The sequence below is a fragment of the Ursus maritimus genome, unplaced genomic scaffold (assembly GCF_017311325.1).
Source record: "Ursus maritimus isolate PB19 unplaced genomic scaffold, ASM1731132v1 scaffold_16, whole genome shotgun sequence".
Taxonomy (NCBI): domain Eukaryota; kingdom Metazoa; phylum Chordata; class Mammalia; order Carnivora; family Ursidae; genus Ursus; species Ursus maritimus.
This window is the reverse complement of record NW_024424008.1, coordinates 11462283-11483326: the sequence shown is the minus strand read 5'-3', so window position 1 is coordinate 11483326 and position 21044 is coordinate 11462283. Positions and strand designations below refer to the sequence as shown.

The 21044-nt window shown below is 36.3% G+C and overlaps 1 protein-coding gene across 7 annotated transcripts in view; it reads right to left on the bottom strand.

Moving 5' to 3' along the window:
- ACER3 (alkaline ceramidase 3) overlaps window positions 1-21044 on the bottom strand; it is a 166821-nt gene that overhangs the window by 11549 nt on the left and 134228 nt on the right. For all 7 annotated transcript variants that reach the window (XM_040630883.1, XM_040630880.1, XM_040630881.1 and 4 more), the window contains 2 exons: window positions 15656-15714; window positions 1481-1582 (listed from right to left, as the gene is read on the bottom strand). In XM_040630883.1, the coding sequence (XP_040486817.1) occupies window positions 1481-1582; window positions 15656-15714 (161 nt within the window). The remainder of the gene's footprint in view (window positions 1-1480; window positions 1583-15655; window positions 15715-21044) is intronic.

Genomic DNA, 21044 nt, shown 5'->3' with positions numbered 1-21044 from the left:
AGGCAGAGGGAGAATCAGGCTCCCTGCTGAGCAAGAAGCCCGATGTGGGACTCGATCCTAGGGCCCTGGGATCATGACCTGAGCCAAAGGCAGACGCTTAACCAACTGAGCCACCCAGGTGACCCAAAAAAACCTCTTTAAAACATAACAGTAATACCATTTTCACACATAAAATATTAACAATAATCCCTTAATATCACAAAATATTCAATTATAGATTAAAGTTCCAATAATCTCATAAATTTAAAATTTTGTTTTGCAGTTTGTTTGCTTGAATCAGAATTAAAGAAAATCAACACACTGCATTTGATTGATATAGTGTTATCTCTTAAGTCTCTTATTTATTTTTAAATTCTTTCTTTCTTTCTTTCTTTCTTTCTTTCTTTCTTTCTTTCTTTCTAGAGAGGGAGAGCACGTGCACCTGTAGGGGGAGGGGCAGGGGGAGAGAGAGAATCCCATGCAGACTCTGTGATGAGTGCAGAGGCTGACACACAGGGCTCCATCTCACCACCCTGCGATCATGACCTGAGCCAAAATCAAGAGTCAGACACTTAACCAAATGAGCCACCCAGATGCCCCTTAAGTCTCTTTTAATCTATATGTTCCTCTTCCCTTTTTTACCCCCTCTGCAATTTATGCTGAAGAGACCACGTCATTCATCCTGCAGATTTCCCACAGAATTCTGCTCATTGCCTCTCTCCTGTGCTTTTCAATTTATGTGCTTATGCAAAACTTTAGGGCACAAAATTTTGAGTTGGAAGGACCCACTAGTTTAACCTCTTCAACATGTTCAGTTTATGGAAACTGAGGCCCAGAAAGATATTTATCTTAGTGACAGACTAAGGTGCAGAGACACAAAATCAAACTCTAGTCAATATATTATTGTTGACAAGATGGTAAAAGAAACACTTGCCTTTCTTAGAAAATAACATTAAGTATACTAAAGTACAAAATTATATACATGTATCTTATTATTTTTTTTAAAGATTTTATTTATTTATTTATTTATTTGACAGAGAGAGAGACAGCCAGCGAGAGAGGGAGCACAAGCAGGGGGAGTAGGAGAGGAAGAAGCAGGCTTCCAGCGGAGGAGCCTGATGTGGGGCTCGATCCCAGAACGCCGGAATCATGCCCTGAGCCAAAGGCAGACGCTCAACGACTGCACCACCCAGGCGCCCCGTATACATGTATCTTATATGCTTCTTACAAATCATTAGTATTTCTTCAACACAGCAGATTAGGGAGATTTCAGAGGCCTAATTAACATCTGATCAACTCTATAATTCTGTGGTACATACACACAAAAATCCCTACAGATATTACAAAATTGTCTTAGGTCCAAATTTTTAGGTTAATTAAACAAGTATTTTCAACGGCAAAAATTCACTTCATGGCACTAACAATTCTATATGCCTATGAAATTTTCTGCTTAATAGATTGCTTCTAAAAATATTTCTCAAAGATTGAAAATATATCTTACCTCAGTGAATCACAAAAGATGTTATCTATGTTCCATAACAGAAATCCCATTAAAAATATACCCAAGGATGTATAACCCAGTCCTCTGAGCCATGGATAAACCCTGTGGGGAAAAAAAAGGAAAGCAAACTGAAATTTTGTTAAGTCGTGTCATGATCAGAGCTTGAAGCCACTGCTTTCATGAGAAGGAAAGGTTTTCGTTAGTATTAAAAGCAAACCTATCTATTAAATTCTCTAATACATTTGCCTATTACATTTAGCCATTAAAAAAATGAGAAAAAATGTGCCATTAAGACTTTGCTAAGTGTTTCCAAAAAGTAATCTGAAGGCCCCCAATAACTTCAACAGTCCCCTGGAAGAGGCAGCAGATGCTGGAACAGAACTAACATTGACTGAGTCTCCTGCTTGGTGTCAGGCAGGCACCACAGTCAATTAGATACACAAGCAAATGAATAAAATCTTCAGATAAACCCTGTGAAGAAGGTATTATAATCTTTGCACTTCACTGATAAGGAAATTGAAGCTTGTTGAGTTACCCAAAACAAGAACAGTAGCTTACATATTTTTATAGCTTCAATGATGTATCACTGACTTACACTTAACTGAATATAGTTCAAGTGTACATTTTATCGGTACATTTGTATATATTCATGAAACACTACAATCAAGGTGATAAACATATTTATCATTGCCAAAAGCTAGTTTGCATTTTTCAGAATGTTATATAAATGGAATAACACAGTACATCCTCTTCATTGTATGCCTTCTTTCACTTGGCATAATTATTTAAAAATTCATCCATGTGGTTATGTGTATCAATCCTTCATGTCCTTTAATTGCTTAGTAGTATTCCATTGTATGGATATACCACAATTTGTTTATCTGTTCAAATGTTGGTGGACATTTATATTGTTTCCATTTTTTTCTATAACAAATAAAATAACTATGACCACTGATAAGTTTTTGTATGAACATATGCTTTCATTTCTCTTGGGTAAAAAGCTAGGACAGGAATAGCTGTATTGTACAGCAGGTGAATGTTAAACATTTTTAAGGTACTGTTAAACTGCTTTCCTAAGTGACTGTATCATTTTACATTCCCACCAGCAGTGTACGAATGTTTTTTGTTCTATATCCTCACCGACATTTGGCATAACATGGGTATTTTTTTTTTCATTTTAGTTGTTCCTCGTAGGTGTTAGTATCTCACTGTCGTTTTAATTTGCATTTCCCTAATGACTAATGTTATGAAACATCTTCTCATGTGCTATTTGCCATCCATGTATCTTCTCTGATACAGTTTGTTAAATCTTTTCCCGTTAAAAAAATTGTTTGCCTTCTTATTGAGTTGTAAGAGTTCTTTATATATTCTAAATATAAAGTCCTTTGTTGGATATATATTTTGTATTTTCTCCAAGTCTGTGATTTGCCTTTCACTTTCTTAACAATGTCTTTTGAAGAAAAATTTGTTATTTTGATGAAGTTCAATATTTCAATTTTTTCATTATAGTTTGTATTTTTTGTATCCTATTTAATAACTTTGTCTAACCAAAGGCTGCAAAGACTTCTATCCTTTCTTCTAGAAGTTTTATAATTTTAGCTTTTACATTTAGGGATATGATTCAATTCTAGCAATTTTTGTAATGGCATTAAATTTTGTAATGGCATGAGTTTAAGTTCATTTTGAAAATAAGAATATCCAGTTGTTTCAGCACAATTTATTGAAAAGATTATCCTTTCCTCTACAGAATTACCTTTGAATGTTTACTTAACATCAGGTCAGGATGGATGAACGGTTTACTGTTGGGTGTTTTATTGATCTATATTTCATTCTTACCACCAACACCACATTGTCTTGACTAGTGCAGCACAGAGTAAATTAAGGAGTGTAAATGCTTTTTGTCATTCATTTTTTTTTTAAAGATTTTATTTATTCTTTTGAAAGAGAGTGCTCGTGGGAGCACGGCGGGGGCAGGGGAGGGGAAGGAGACAAGAGAAGCAGGCTCCGTACTGAGCAGGGAGCCCCACACGAGGCTTGATTCCAGGATTCCGGGATTATGACCTGAGCTGAAGGCAGTCGCCTAACTGATGGAGCCACCCAGGCGCCCATGTCATTCTTTTTTACAACTGTTTTGGTTCTTCTAGATCATTTGCATTCCCATGTAAATTTCAGAATCAGTTTCTCAATTTTTACCAAAAAGCCTGCAGAGATTTTGATTGTGACTGCATTAAACCTATAGGTCAGCTGGGGAGAACTGACATCTTAACAATATTGAGTTTTTGAATCCATGAAAATGGTACATCTATCTGTTTATTTAGGTCTTCTTAAATTCCTCTCAGCAAAAAACTGTTCATTGTTGTTTCCCATATGCAGGTCTTACATACAGTTGCTAAATTTAATCCTTAAACCTCTGATGTTTTTTGGTGCTACTGTAAATTGTACTTTTGAAATTTCACTTTTCAATTGTTTGCTGCTAATATACAGAAATATGATTTTTGAATATTCATTTGAATTCCATGACCTTGTTGAATTCCAACTTACTACTTCTAGTAGTTTTTTGGTACATGTCCCATGACATTTTCTGTACATGATCATGTGATTTGCAAATACTATATTGGACAAGCCTTCAACCAGTATAATGTTGAATAGGAGTGGTGATAATATTCTTGTTTTATTCTTCATTTTAAAGATAACTTTTTAAAACATTTCATGACTATATATGTTAGATGCTGTAGAGTTTACAGGTTAAGGAAGTTCCCTTCTATTAACTAATTTGTAAAGGGTTCTATTTTGTTTTTAGTTTGTAAATAGCTGTTGAATTTTACAGAATGCTCCTTCTAAATCTACTGCTATCTTCATGTATTTTTTCTCCTTTTAAGTATGGTGAACGACAAGAATAGATTTTCTCAAATACTTTCTTTTTTTAACTGGAAGTATCTGTATATAAATGAATGAAAAAGGGTAATTTAAAAACCATCAGGAAAGCACAAACTTGGCTGTGTGTGGAAAAAGCATTACTGCCACTGTCTGATGAAGGTTCTCAGAGAAGATTAGGTTAAAAGAGTCACAGTCTGTCTTCAGCTTTTCAGAGTTTATCATAACCCCATTTAGGGGAGGCAAGAATGAGTCCCAGGAAACAAGGCTCAACATAGTGAAGGCATCTGGCAGAGTTGCAGTGTGGGCCAGGTGCTGAGATGTGACAGAATATGCTCGATGGGAGTAGGGTACTCTCTATTTTCTGCTTCTAATCTTACTTACCAGGGCCAATCTTCAGCTCTCAGCAGTAGTTCAAAGCAAAATTCTTCTGTGGGGTGAAATGAATGTCTTTGGTTATCCAGGCAGCAGGGTACACAGGAGAGAGCAAGAATTTCTCAGGACATGGTCCCTATAAGCTAAGTACAGATAAGATTCTGGGGACAGACTACCCATTATTATCAGGTATAAGAATATAAAATACAGAAGGCCCTCAACATATCTGGGTCTGGAGTCACACCGCTTCATTCTGGACTGCCTTCCTCACTAGTGTATAGCTATAATATGAGAAGTCCCTTCCCCTCCTCTTCACCCTGAGAATTACCTTTACCCCTCTCGACACTGGATTTCCTATGTCTTTTATCTCATGTCTTCCTCCTTTTTGGTTTACTCTCTCATTATACAGCCTTCAGTAGGTTTCTGAGTAATAGTTTATAGGCTATAAGCTTTTTTGAGAACTCAGATATATGAGTTGGTAGTTTGGTTGGCTGCAGGATTCTAAGTTAGAATTCTAGCTGCCAGTTTTGTTTTGATAAGCCCCAAACCATTCTGATTCCTGACCCTTTGTATGTATGTCTGCCTTCTAACTCTACAAACTTGTGGAATCTTCCTTATCAAGAATTCTGAAACTGTCATGGGTCTATTTCTACCCATTGTGTTGAAGAGCCAGTGGGTTGTTCCAATGTAATAATTCATGTCTTTCAATTGCAGGGTATTTTCTTAAGTAATTTTGATAATGGATTCCTTCTCTTCCATTTTATCTGCATTGCCCCCTCCCCTTTTTAATGTTGGTCCTTGTATCTGGCCCAGTAATATTTCTATTGAGTCTCTTCTCCATTTCTTTCTCATCATCCTGATGGCACCCAGGTGTGTGTGTGTGTGTGTGTGTGTGTGTGTGTGTGTGTGTGTGTTTGCTTCTGCCTTTTCTGCTGTGAAGCCCACAGACTTGAGGAAACACTTCATTGTTTCTCCACAGCACTGGTGATGAGTGGGCCCAAGGGTCCTGAGGCCTCGTGTTGTCTTATTTACTCTGGAATATACCATGGGTTTAGCGTTTTTCGTGCGGTAGATTCTTACTGGTGGATGGGGGATGATGGACCATAATGCAATCACAATGTGTGTTCAGGAGAAGGAATTCCAGTGGCTTCTTTAACTGTATTTTTCAAACCATTCACTTCAGTTTTCCATTTTACCATATTTTTAGTATCTTTGGCAGCGGGGGGGGATCCTCTGAATGTTCCTTTTTTTATATTGCATTCCACTCTTGACTCATAGATATAGTGTATTTCTAGAAATATGAATGGATTAATGACATTTGTTGTTTTGTTATTTTTGAAGTTTTCTTCTTCATGCATAAGTGTTTCTCCTAAGTTGACCCCCCCCATTTGTTTTGGCCTCTATCTTTCATATTGGATGCATTCATCATGTCTGGTACTGTTTCCTCATTCTTTAGAATGGGAAACGAAAAAGGTGACCACAAGCTCTAAGTATGTGGTTGAGGCCCTTAGGTAAGTAACCTTTATTGTAGGGCTATTTTGCTGGGCCAATTCTTGGGGAACCCCTAAATCAGTATCTTTAAGTCTTTTAGGCTTCTCATATTCCCTAAAAGAAGATTCTTTCAATTTTCTGCTTAGAGGTTTTTACATTCAACATTCAAAATGCATAAGGTCACCCAATTTCTCTGATTTCACCATGATATTCACATGCTCAGTTGTGTTTGGCAAAACCCCATCCAGAGACATCGTTCACCCTTCCCAGAGAATAAACCTATAGGCTCCTGGCATTGTTTAGTGGTGTGGAGTAGGTGAGGGGATGTAAGCATTTAACAGCTTAAGTCTTTTAACCAATTGTCTTTATTTTAGAGCCCTCTTCATCTGCTTTTCCAAACTGTCTGTTGCTGTTAATGCTTGATACTTGATACCTGAGAAAATTCTGATGTAAACTGGAGGTTCTTTGTTTAAAATTAGCTTTCTTGGGTTAGCAGTAATCCATTTACTTTCCAGCTTTTAAAATTTTATTGAGTCTTCTTGTGGGTTTATGATTTATAAATAAATTCCTTTGTTGGAGTCTTAGTAGGGTTTCAGAAGGGAGCAAAATTAGATTGAAGATGTTGATCTTCAATATTATATCTGTTTTAATTTCTGCCCTTTATTTCTGTGTGGATTGATTCTACTGATCCATTTTCTAATTATTGAAGTTGTATGCTTAGTTCATTATTCTTCAGCTTCTCTACTTCTAAAGTAAACATCTAAGGCATAAATTTCCCTCTAAGAACCAGTACTTTGTAGTACTTGATTTGTAGTACTTTCACTATGATTAGTTTATAAGTATTATTTCTACTGTGATTTTTTTTTACTTGTATTTACAAGTGTGGTTTTAAGTTTCCAAATATATGGGCTATTTTGATGAATCCTGTTTTAACTAATTGTACTATAGTCAGAGAACATGTTATACTTTGAAGTTTGCTGAACCTTGCTTTTAAACTAGTGTCTGGTAGATGTAATAACTACTTCATGCCTGCTTGAGAAGACCACCTTCTTTAACTTAAATATATTAAATCAACTTGTTATTGTATTATTCAAATGTTGTCTGTATACTTGTCCATATGGTTACTGTATTAAAATACTTCAGCATGATTGAGCATTGATATACTTCTCTGTAATTCTGTCAATTTTTGCTTAAAATTTTCCATACAAGGTTTAGCACTGCCTTTTTTTTTTCCTGGTAAACCAAATCTTATAATAATAATGTAGCAAACACATTTGTTTTAAATAATGCCTTAAATTTTTTCTGTTATTAAAATAGCTAGTCCAGCTTTCTTTTAGTCAGTATTTGTGTGGCACATATTGTTTTTATATTCTTTTCTTTTAAAAGTACTGTGTATTTATGTGGATTTTTTGGAGACTAATCAGGTGGGTTTTATTATCAAATGCAATAATTCTATAAAAGCTCAGTAGTATTGTAGTATTACTTTCTATCTTAAAGTCTTTCAGAGCTTTGGGCAGACAGCATCTTAAGCATTAAGTATAAACAGCTCTTCTTCTGATCTTAAGTGCCAGTTGTCACCAATTTTCATAGAAAATGGTTTTTTTGTTTTTTCCTACTGCAGTTAAATGACCATTGCTAGTCAGCTGAAGAGAGAATCTCTGGCTCTCCCCTCAAGGTACTAAAGTAATCCTAAGTAAATGAAAATAGCAGCCACATAAATCTGCATGACATTGCAGCCAAGCCAAGGATAATAGCAGTTACTTAAAGAAACGAGCACTTAGTCAAGTCCTGCTTTCCCCTTTGGAATTACGTAAGGCAGCAATACTAGCTAGCTAGAGTCTAATACTACACTTTCGTACCATAAACACAGCTAAACACATAGTGCTAAACACTGACAGCATCAGTACCTGCTCTAACCACTTCAGTGTTTACCTCTCGGTCCAGCATGCTGACTATTAATACCATGCTTTTAAAAGTTTTCATCATTAGACAGTTAAGGCATTAGAGACAAAGGTTTAACGCTATATCTTAATATATACAAGCATTCACTTCAATTAGTATATTGCTTTCTAGAACATACTGTTGAATATTCTCATTTTATGATATTAAAAACTATGGAACTTCTTTTATTAATGCCCAAACTATCAGTGATGGGAAAAGTATAATATAAAATAATACATATAAAGCCACAATGTTCAGTTACAGTTTAAACTAGAAATTACTAACTACACGTGGCTGCTTCATTTTTGGTTTCACATTTTGGCTCCTAGTTCATTCCTATTTACAACTGGTACCCACTGAGAAAAGAGGTACAACTCTTAAGCTATGTATGTTTTGTGGTGGGTGTGCAACATACTGTGTATTTATGTTTTAATAACACTTTTTATGAATAGCACATAGCTGGATTTCTTTTCCCCTGCTTGAGAGTCTTTGTTTTTAATTGCTTAGCTTTGTCCACTAATATTTATTGTGATTATCGATATATTTTGAATTATTTCTACCCTTTTATTTTCTGCTTTGCATTTGTTCTGACTTCTCTCTGCTTCCCTTTTTACTCTTCTTTTCCTAATTTCTTTTGGATTGAGTTTATATAACTCCATTTATTCCCTCATGTTTTTGAAAGTCACAACAAAATCAATTACTGTTTCTAATGGTTATCAAAAATACACATGTAAAATCTAAAATTAATCACTGTCTGTACCTTCTTTCCAAATAAAAAGGACCTTAGGAACTAACTATGTAACTAAGATTATCCTCTTGTATCTCTTATTATTTTGTCCTTCACTTTAGTTTCATTTAAAAATATCTCAAACTAGATATTAGTCACAATAGTTTGTTCAGATAATCCCACAGGTTTATTATTTTTTCTCTACCAGCTAAAGTAGTTTCTAAAGGGAAAGTCTTTCAGTGAGGTGTATTGGTAAACTTTCCCCATTACTGTTTGTTTTTAAATGTCTTTATCTTGTGCCTGTTTTTGAAAGATATTTGGGTATACAATTCTGAGGTGACAGTTAATTTCTCTCAGCATTTTGAAGATAATAGTCTACTGTGTTTTGGCTTCCACTGTTGCTGTTGATAAGTCTGCTGTTGACTATTCCTTTGTTGGCAATATAGCTTTTATCTCTGGTTGTATTAAGATCTTTGTCTTTGGATTTCAGCAATTTCAGTATGCTTTTTTTACAGGTAACAATCAGGATTCAACTGCAAATAATATCTCTTTTTAGAGCAGAAAAGCATTTAATATTCAATTCCAACCAAAAGATGAATGAGCAAGGATTAGGCTCTCTAGGAATGACTCATGAACACTACCACAGAATTATCTTGCCAAAGGAACTTTTTTCTTTTTCACATTAGGAAGCTGGAGAATTGGGAAGCCTCTGGACCACTGCTGCACCCAGCACCATACTGCAACCTTTGCTATAATTCATAGATCAGGAAGCTATCATCACATTTGTTTCCAGAGTCATGATGCACACCCTAGATCCACACCAGTAACTGGATGCCTTATATACTACCATTTCTCTCCCTCACTTAAATTGGTTCTGAATTCAATCTTATGTGAATACATGTGATTGGCTGAACCTGAAGGTATCTGGAAACTTATCGGCAAAAGAAATAAGGGAAATACAGCTTTTAGCTTTCTAATATCTACATTACACCTACTGTCTCTTTGAATACTATTCTGTCCCAATTTTTGCTATTCCTTCCCTTGGAACTGCAATAAGAAGTGTTATTTCTCTATAGTGCTTTCTGGCTTATTTCTTTAGATTTGCCTTCCAATTTAATTAATTCTCTCTTCATCCGTGTCTAATCTACTTTTTAGCTTATCCATTGAGTTTTTTATTTCAATATATATTTTTTAATGTTAGAAGTTCTTTGATTCTTTTTCAAATTTGGAATTTCACTTTTGATAATTTCCTGTTCCTTGGTCACCTTTTCATTTTCTCCTTCATTTCATTAAGTATTTCCTAAATAGTTACTTTATATTTCAGCATCTGATTTGGGGGGTTTATGTCTACTGATTTGTGTTTCTCCTGACTTTTACTTATGGTAGCTTATTTCCTCTAGTTTTGGAACTGATCGTGTACACTTGTTTGATCTCCATTCAATCTGCAGAAATCCTAAGGGCTTACATGAAACTACGTTTCTTTAAAGATACTTTGCTTTTGCTTCTCTCCGATATACTGGGGCTCTAGGAATGTTGGATCAGTTTAAGATAATTTAACACCTTGAAGTTTCCCAGACAATAAAGGTAATGTGTATTTGAATCCAAAATCTGTGGGAAGGCAGAACAGTGATTATAAATTCACAGGGGAGTCATTTTTCCTACCTAAAAGTCCATCTTTCCTGAGGCTGAAAGACAAGGTGCCTTGTAACTGCTCATGATCTCAGAACTCATTTGTCAGTTTAGTTTTCAGCTCCTTCTTTGCATTTGATGCTTTAGAATTTTCTTTACATTTTTTTGAGTTCAGCTATGCATTTAAAAGGATGTTTGTTGTGCTTTATCCATAATTTCTAGATGTTTTGTTATAAAAGAGATTTTCAGATATATCTCGTCATAGTAAAAAACAAAAACAAAAACAAAAAACAAGTTCTAGAGTTTCAATCTGATTTTAAAATATCTTTACTGATAAGCACTATTCTGAGTTCCAGGGGTTACTATGATAACTAAGACTTCATGAAACATAATCTAGATGGACAAGACAGGTAAACAATGAACAACACTAAAAAAATAATCACCAAATGGACATATAAGAAAGAAGCTGTGGCAAGACAGATAAAAGAAAGATGTTTTATCTCCTAGGACTTCCACTGTTACACACTTTTTACAGATCTGTCATTTGTGTTTCTAAAAGTACTGGTATCCTATCTTTTGGACTTGATTTAAGGCAAGAACTGTATTTTATGCTTCTTTACACTTCCCTAAGGTGCCTAGATTAAAAGCAGAATAAATTAGGGACTTCTGCTTCTGGGAAGATGAAACAGACACACTTTCCCCTGCTCTTCCCACTAAGTACAATTAAAAATCCCGAACAATATAAAAACAAACATAAGAAGACTCTGAAAGGTGGAGAGAAGAAGGCCAACTGGCTAGAGACTTTGGGACCTGAGTTACACTACAGTGGTAAGTTCCATGTATTTTCTTTTTTACCTCACATATCCCAGAATTGGAACTGAAGATGCTAGCAACCCAGAAACGCCACTGGGTATAGACAAAAAAACAGCCCAACAAAAGCCTGCTCTCTCTAGCCAAATGACCAGGAAAGAGGCAGCCTAGCAAGAGCAAAAACTTACATAGTAACTACTCTTCTATAGCCAAACACCTCAGAAAAAACTCTAGCCTCACCCCCATCCATGCTGCAAAGATGGAGTGGGGAGTCTAGACTTCCTTCCTCATCGGGCCATAAGAAGGCAGGACTGTAACAAAAGATCTGGCATTCATATTATTGGTGTCCTGGAAGGAGAGAAGAAAGAAGGCAGGGCTGAAAAGTACTTGAAATAATGCCGGAAAACTTTCAAGTTTAGCCAAAAAAACTCCTCCCCCCATAACAAAAAAACATTATAAACCCACAGATTCAAGAAGCTGAGCTAACCTCAAATATGTTAAACCCAAAGAAATCCACATCAAGACACATCACAGACAAAATCTGAATACTAAAGACAAGGGGAAATCCTGAAGAGTGAGAGAGAAGCAACACTTTTCCTATACTATAAGAAATAAACTATTTGAATGACAGGATCTCTCATCAGAAAACCTGAAGAGAAAGTTGCACAATATTTTTCAAGTTCTGAAAGAGAACTGTCAACCTAGAATTCTGTATCCAGTGAAGAAATCAAGACACATTCTCACATGAAGAAAAACCTAGAGGATATAATGCCAACAGATCTACCCTAAAAGAATGGCTAAGGAAGTTTTCTAAACAGAGAGGAAATGAGGAGAGTAGGAATCTTAGAATGTTAGAGAGGAAGAAAGAGAAATGGAAAGAGTAAAAATATAAATATAATACATTTTTCTTTCCCTTTTGAGTTTCTAAATTATGTTTTATGGTGGGGCAAAAATCATAATACTGTCTGATGTAGTTATAAATGCATGTAAAATGCATATTTTAAGAGGTGCGGGGAAAAGCACTGCTGTAGGTTAAGTTTTTCCCCTCAAAAAGGATAGCTGAAGTCCTAAGTCCCAGAATGTAACCTTATCTGGAAATAGGGTCATTGAGATATAATTAGTTAAAATGAGGTTATACTGGAGTAGAGTGGGCTCCTAATCCAATATGACTGATAATCTTATAAGAAAACAACCATGTAAAGACACGGAAACACAAGGACAACACCGTGGCATAACAAAGGCAGAGACTGAAATTATGTGGGTAAAAGTCAAGGAGTGCCAGAGATTGCCAGCAAATCACCAGAAACTAAGAAGTAAGGATGGATTCTCCTATGGGTTTCAAAGGAATCATGGCCATACTGACACCTTGATTTCTGACTTCTAGCCTCTAGAACTGTGAAACAAAAAATAAAACTATAAACAATACCCTTCATGATTATAGATGTAAAAATCCTTAACAAAATATTAACAAGTATCATTTGGCAACATATACAAATAATTTTATACCATGATTAAGTTGGGTTCATTCACAATACAAAGCTGGTTCAATATTTGAAAATCAATCAATGTAGTAACACCATACTCATAAACTGCAGAAAAAATCATGATCAAATCAATTTATATAAAAAAATTTCTGATGAAATTGAACAACTTCTTCAACTTGATAAAGAATATCTGCAAAAACCATACAGCTAACACTGCACTTAAGTTAATGGTGAAAGACTGAATACATTTCCCCTAAAATTGAAAAGGATATCTACTCTTACCACTCTTATTCAATATAGTCCTGGAAGTTCTAGATAGGACAATAGGCAAAAATGGAAATCAAAAGCACATACATTAGAAAGGATGATAAAAACTGTCCCTATTTGCAGCAAATCTCAAGGAATCTATAAGTCTTCTAAAACTATTAAGTTCAGCAAGGTGGCAGAATACAAGATAAACATAAAAAAACCCAACTGTATTTCTATATAATAGCAATGAACATGCGGACACCCAAATTTAAAAATAAAATACCATTTATAATTGTTCAAGAAAAGTAAACTCCAAAATGCTGAGGAACAAAATCAAAGACGATCAAAATAAATGGAGAGACACATGTGTTTATAGACTGGAAGACTCAACATAGTAAAGATGTGAATTCTTTTGCAAATTGATATGCAGGTTTAATGCAATTCCTATTAAAATCCCAACAAAAATTTTAAATATACACATATTTTAATATATATTGTAAAATTTATATGGAAAGACAAGGAACCTAAACAGCTGACACAATTTTGAAAAGAACTGAGAGGAGTCAGTCTACATGATTTGAAGAGTTGTTTTATATACAGCTACAGTAATCAAGAGAGTGTGGCACTGGTGGAGGGACAGACACACAGATCAATGTAACAAAATAAAAAACCAGAAATAAATCTACACAAATGAATAATTTTTGAGGAAATAGCACAAACAATACAGTGGAGAAATTTCAGATAGCCTTTTCAACCAGTGGTCCTGGGGCAGCTGGATATTCATAGGTAAAAAAAATGAACCTTGACCTAGCCTTATACCTTATATAAAAATTAACTAAAAATAAATCATGAACTCAAATGTAAAATGTAAAACTATACAAAACTTTTAGAAAAAAAAAAAACAGGATAAAATCTAGGTTTAGGGAAAGAGTCCTTATATTTGACACCAAAAGTATGATCCATAAAATGAAAACTGATAATTGAACTTCATCAAAATTTTTTGCTCTATGAAAGACTGTGAAGAGTATGAGAAGACAAGGTATAGACGAGGAGAGAAAATATTTGTGAGCTACATATTTGATGAAGGATTAGTATCTAAAACATATAAAGAACTCTCAAAACTCAACTAAAAAAAAGAGAGAGAAACAATACCATCAGAAAATGGGTAAAGACACGAACAATCATTTTAACAAAGAGGATATACAGGTGGTAAATAAGTATGTGAAAATATGTTCATCTTTAGACATTAGGGAAGTGAAAATTAAAACAAGAGATCAGTGCATACCTGAAAGAAAGGCTAAAATAAAAAATAGTGACAACACAAAATGCTGACAAGAACGCAGAGAAACTGGGTTACTCATATACTGCTGGTGGAAATGTAAAATGGCAGACCACCCTTGAAAACAGTATGGCAGTTCCAAGAAAAACTAAATATATAACCATGATACAACTCAGCAATTCCACTCTGGGCATTTATTTCAGAGAAGGGAAAATTTACATTCACACAGAAACCTATAAGCAAATGTTCATAGCAACTTTATTCTTTATAGTTAAAAACTAGAAACAATCCAGATGTCATTTAAGAGGTCAATGGTTAAACTGTGGTACATCCATATCACAGAATACTACTCAGCAATAGAAAGGGATGAACTATTGACACAGTCAACAACTTGTACTTATCTCCAGTAAATCATGCTGAGTGCAAAAGGCCAGTATATATATATTATATATACTGTATGATTCCACTTATATAATGTTTTAAAATAAAAGAATTATAGAAATGAAGGACAGATTAGTGAATGCCAGGGGTTAAGGATAGGTGGTAAAAGGATGGGGTGGAGAGAAGTGGGTATGGCTATAAAAGGACAACACAGGGATGCTTGTGGCAATGGAATTGCTCTGTATCTTGACTCTGTCAATGTCAAATCCTTGTAATGTTGTACTATAGTTTTGCAAGACATTATCACTGGAGAAAATTGGTAAAAGGTATAGGAGATTTCTATTATTACAATGCACGTGCTTCTATAATTACCTCAAAATAAAAAGCTTCATTAAAAAAGATATAAAAGGAAAAACCCATAAATCATATCATTTGTTTATTGAGCATATACTATATGGCCAGGTTCCATGGAAATTACTCACATGAATATTTATTATTTAATTTTCATAAACTCTATAAAGATTATGACTATTTCCTAAATCATCTCTTTGGAGTACTGATTCTCTGTGACACTGTCTTCCTTATTTATTGTTTTGTAAGAAGGGTCCTGAGTCAAGTAGCTTGAGAAACACAAAAACAATTTTTGTTTTTACTGTAGGGATTTTTCAAGGCAATATACTAATGTACATTACAAATATTCAAAAGGAGGCCATCATACAGTTTTCCTCAAATTAATGTTGGAATTTTTGTTTTTACAGGATGCCAATTAACACCTTGCTTAAAGAACTAGTATTCATTAACTTATACCACAATAAATATTGGCCTAAAGTTTTCTATCAATATCACTGCTAGAATTGGGTTTTATTATTTCAATTTAGGCTATAGATTTATTGCTTGAATGTAATCTAATCATACCATTGATCCGAACCACTTACCATGTAACAATATAAATAGATCGAAGTACTAATGTGAAGACCAACATTCCATACATGACCTGAATAAGAAAGGGAAAATCAAGTTAGTAAAATCATTATTCTTTGGCAAAGGAAGTCTATTTTGCCTATAAAAACAGCCCTCTCAATAAAATGTAAATATTTTTTATCTTTTGTTTACATTTTAAAAAACAGACTTTTTGCAAATATCTTCTCCCATCCATAGGCTGCCTTTTAGATTTGTTGATTGCTTCCTTCACTGTGCAGAAGCTTTTTATTTTGATGAAGTCCCAACAGTCTGTTTTTGCTTTTGTTTTCCTTGCCTCTGGAAACATAACTAGAAAGAAGTTGCTATGGCTGATGTCAAAAGAGGTTACTGCCTGTGTTCTTCTCTAGGATTTTTATGGTTTCAAGTCTCAGATTTAGGTGTTTAATCCATTTTTAATTCATATTTGTGTATGGTATAAGAAAGTGGTTGTTTTATTCTTTTGCATGTGGCTGTCCAGTTTCCCCAACACCATTTGTTGAAGAGACTGCCTTTTTCCCAGTGGAAATTCTTTCCTGCTTTTTCAAAGATTAATTGACCCTATGGTTGTGGGTTCATTTCTGGGTTTTCTATTCCATTCCACTGATCTATGTGTCTATTCTTGTGCCAGTACCAGACTGTTTTGATGACTACAGCTTTGTAATATAACTTGAAGTCTGGAATTGTGATGCCTCCAGCTTTGCTTTTCTTCTTCAAGGTTTGCTTTTGCTACTTGGGGTCTTCTGTGGTTCCTTATAAATTTTAGAACTGTTTATCTGATAGAGGGTCAGTATCCAAAATACATAAAGAACTTATAAAACTTGGGGCACCTGGGTAGCACAGTTGGTTAAGCATCAGCAATCTTGGTTTCAGCTCAGGTCATGACCTCAGGGTCATGAGATCAAGCCCCAAATTGGGCTCCATACTCAGAACAGACTGCTTGAAGTTCTCTCTCCCTCTCCCTCTGCCCCTCCCACTTATGCTCTCTCTCCCTCTAAAATAAATGAATAAATCTTTTAAAAAAACCCATAAAACTCAATACCTGAAAAACGAATAATGCAGTTAAAAATGTGCTGACGACATGAAGAGACATTTCTCCAAAGAAGTTTACAGATGGCCAACAGACACATGAAAAGATATTCACCATCACTCATCATCAGGGAAACATAAATCAAAACTACAATGAGCTATCACCTCACACCTGTCAGAATGGCTAAAATCAACAATATAAGAAACAATAGGTGGTAGCAAGGATGTGGAAAAAAGGGAACCCTCGCGCACTATTGGTGGGCATGCAAACTGGTGCAGCCAACTGTAGAAAACGGCATGGAAGTTCCTCAGAAAGTTAAAAATAAAACTACTCTATGATCAAGCAATTGCACTACTATGTATTTACTCAAAGAATACAAAAAAAGTAATTCAAAGGGATATCTTTACCCCCATGTTTACAGCAGCATTATCTCCTATAGCCAAATTACAGGAATAGCCCAAGTACCCATCGACTGATGAATGGATAAAGATGTGGTATATAGAGGGACAGCTAGGATGGCAGCATAGTAGGAGGACCCCAGGCTTGCCTTGTCCCTCGAACACAGCTAGATAACTATCAAGTCATTCTGAATATCCAAGAAATCGACCTGAGGACCGATACAACAAATTGCACAATTAGAAGAGAAAAGGCCACATCAAGGAAGGTAGGATGTGTGGAGACATGGTTTGGGGGAGAAGCACTTCATGGGTGCTGCAGAGGGGAGGGAGCCCTGGTCATGGAGAAAGGTGAGAGAGAGAGAGGAGCGCACATTGACACACCCAAGGAGAATACCTCCCCAAAGCTACTGGCTGGGAAAATGAGAGGGGCAGATTTTCATGAATTTTTGCAACCAGCAGGGCTCAAAGACTGGAGTTATGGAGGTCCGTAGGTCTGTCTGGTTAGAGACTGAGGGAACTGCCCTGCTCCTGGAGAGAAGGCAGGCAAGTGTCTCTGGGGCAGAAGGCATGATCTGAGGATCACCTGGGGCACATGGCAGGAGTGTATGTGACTATTCCCTCTTCTTGGAGTGCATCTGTGAGAGGTGGCATTGCCACTGCAGGGACAAAGGAGCCAACAGGTGCCATTCTGCTCCCCTTCCCCTCGCCATAGGCCCAGAGATACCTGCTGAAGGTGGCTAACCTGGACACTGACTGTTTAGCCTGTGTTGCTTCTGGTCTGGTGCAGCTGTCCTGGGTCAAACCTGCACTGGTCCCAGCATGTCGTGACCCTCACCCAGAAGCCCAGCATGGGTCCCTGCCACACAGGTACCTAAAGTCTGGAGTTTTGAAAGTCAGCAGGCTTCACTATGATAGAGCCCAAAGTGCACTGTGCTGCTCCAGGCAGGCAAACAATGTGGAGACAGAGTGTGTGAAAAGTGATTGAAAAACACACAGGATGCATGATGGGAAATTATTCCCTCTTCTGAGAGCAGTGAGCATGGACTATTCTCCCAGGGGACAAAGGAGCTAGCTGGCACCATTCCCACCCCCCCACACCCCTTAGCATAAACCAACTTCAGTAAACAGCACAGCACCAACACTGGTTGCCTAATGCTTATACCAGGTCCCATCCCTCTGTACTATGCTGGTACTGCTTTTCATGGGCAGGTGTGCCTAAGGACCAGCACAGTGGGCCCCTTCCCCAGAAGACAAGCACACCCGCCCCCAACACATCTACTAACCAAAGAGTTCTGCAAAGCTTCAGTTCTAGTGGAAATGGCATCAGGTCTCATTTAACAAGAGGACCAGAGCACACCTTGTTAAAATTTGCCACACTCTGGCCAAGGTCCAAACACTGTCCACTACAGGCAAGGAGAGCCTCTACAGACAACTGACCTGAAGGACAGAGCAGCCAAAACACAGCAGCAGAGTACTCACAGCACACAACAGAGACACTTCCTGAAGTGCCAGGCCCTGGACATTATATGACCTCTTCTTCATAAAGCCATTACTCACCGAGGCAGTAAACATAACAGGATTTTCTAACACACAGAAGAAGACAGAGACTTCGATAAAATGCCAAGATGGAGGAATTCATCCCAAAAGAAAGAACAAGAAAAGGTCACAACCAGAGATCTAATCGAAAGAGATATAAGTAATATGCCTGATGCAGAATTTAAAGCAATATTCGTGAGGATACTTGCTGGGACTGAGAAAAGCATGGAAAACATCAGGGGGACCCTTACTGCAGAGATGAAAGAGCTAAAAACCAATCAGGCAGAAATGAAAAATGCAGTATCCGAGAGAAGCAGAGGAACGAGTAAGTGATACAGAAGACAGAATTGTGGAAAATAATGAGGCTGAACAAAAAAGAGAAGGTAGAATGATGGATGACAAGAGTAGACTTAGGGAACTCAGTGACTCCATCAAATGTAACAACATTCCTATCATAGAAGTCCCAGAGGAAGAGAGAGAAAGGGAGGAAGGTTTATTTAAGGAAATAATAGGAAAGATAACGTCCATAATCTGGGGAAGGAAGCGGACATCCAAATCCAGGAGGCACAGAGAACTCCCATCAAAAGCAACAAAAGCAAGCCAACGCCAAAACATATTGTAGTTAAATTGGTAAAATATAGTGATAAAGAAGATGTGGTGTGTGTGTGTGTATGTAATAGAATATTCTGTGTGTGTGTGTATATATATATATCATATATGTGTGTGTATACACACACACAAGAATATTATTCAGCCATAAGAATGAAATCTTGCCATTTGCAATGACATGGATTGAGCTATAGTATAATGCTAAGCAAATAAATTAGTCAGAGAGACAAATACCATATGATTCCATCCAAATGTGGAATTTAAAAAAATGAGCAAAGGGAAAGGGGGTGGGGGAGAGAGAGAGGCAAATCAAGAGTCTCTTAACTGTAGAGAACAAACTGATGGCTACCAGAGGGGAGGTGGATGGGTAAAATAGGTGATGGGGATTAAGGAGGGCACTTGCTGTAATGAGCACTGGGTGTTGTACGGAAGTGTTGAATCACTATATTGTACACCTGAAACTAATATACTGTATGTTAACTAACTGGAATTTAAATAAAAACTTAAAGAACAGATTTTTTTTTAAAAAGATCTATTTATTTTAGAGAGGGAGAGAGTAAAAGCCTGAGTAGGGGGAGGGGCAAAGGGAGAGAATCCCCAAGCAGACTCCCTGCTTAGCACAGAGCCCCTCTCAGAGTATCAGGGATCCATATCACAACCCATGAGATCACGGACCTGAGCCAAAACCAAGAGTCACACACTTAACCGCCTGAGCCACCACCCAGGCACACCCAGATTTTTTTTTAATGTATAATTATGTAATTAAGAGTCATGCTGATCTTTGAGGAAAAATTAAGAGACTGCTTCTGAATAACCAGTATCAGAAGTCCTATGCCAATTTTAAATCTGAATGGTTACATGAAATTTGAATATCTGGTAAAATCTGAACAGATGCTCTAATTTTGCCTCAAACTCCGTAGATCCTTCCTTTTTCTTTAGCTTCACTTTCAGCAAATGAGTCTACTTCCCATTTTATAACAGTATAAATCTGAACTTTTATTATTATTATTATTATTTTTAGAGAGGGAGAGAAGGGGAGAGGGAGAGATGCAGAGAGGGGGAGAGAGAGAATCTCAAGCAGGCTCTGCACCCAGTGCAAGCCTGAGGTGGCACTTGATCTCACAACCCTGAGATCATGACCTGAGCGAAATCAAGAGTCAGACTCTTCACTGACTGAACCACCCGGGTGCCCCCTGAACTCTTTTAAATTCTCCTTCTAAATATTTCTGCAGTCATATGCAATTTCTCTTTACATTCTTTCTCCCATTCCTCATCTCCAAAGAGATGCCCATTTGTTTTTCATTGATGTTAATGTATTCCCGTGTTTTTTTATTCTATATGTTCCCACATCTTCCTAGACTTGGCTCCATCAACTCTTTCTCTTCTATATTGAGCACTGGATAGGTTCCACTATCAGGAAAACTGAACCTAGTGGAAAATTTTAACTTTTAAAAGTGTGAAATAGTAAATGTTAAAAATTACATAGAATGGAAATGGACAGCTTTACAATTATTTATAAAGTCAATAGCTGGGAAAGTACGATTCAGGTCAAAAACAGACACCTGTTAACATTCCAGAAGTACCAATCCTCTTAGAGGAAACCACTCTCTTGATTTTTATAATAAACATTTTTTTGCTTTTCTTTACATATTTACTAACTTAAACTGGTCTCCTAAATATGAATTCCTAAATGCTGTTTTTTGAATTTTAATAGAACTGAATTTTAATTTACAATAGAATAATAATGCACACATTTGTTTTCATCTTGTTTTTTTAAGATTCACTTACATAGTG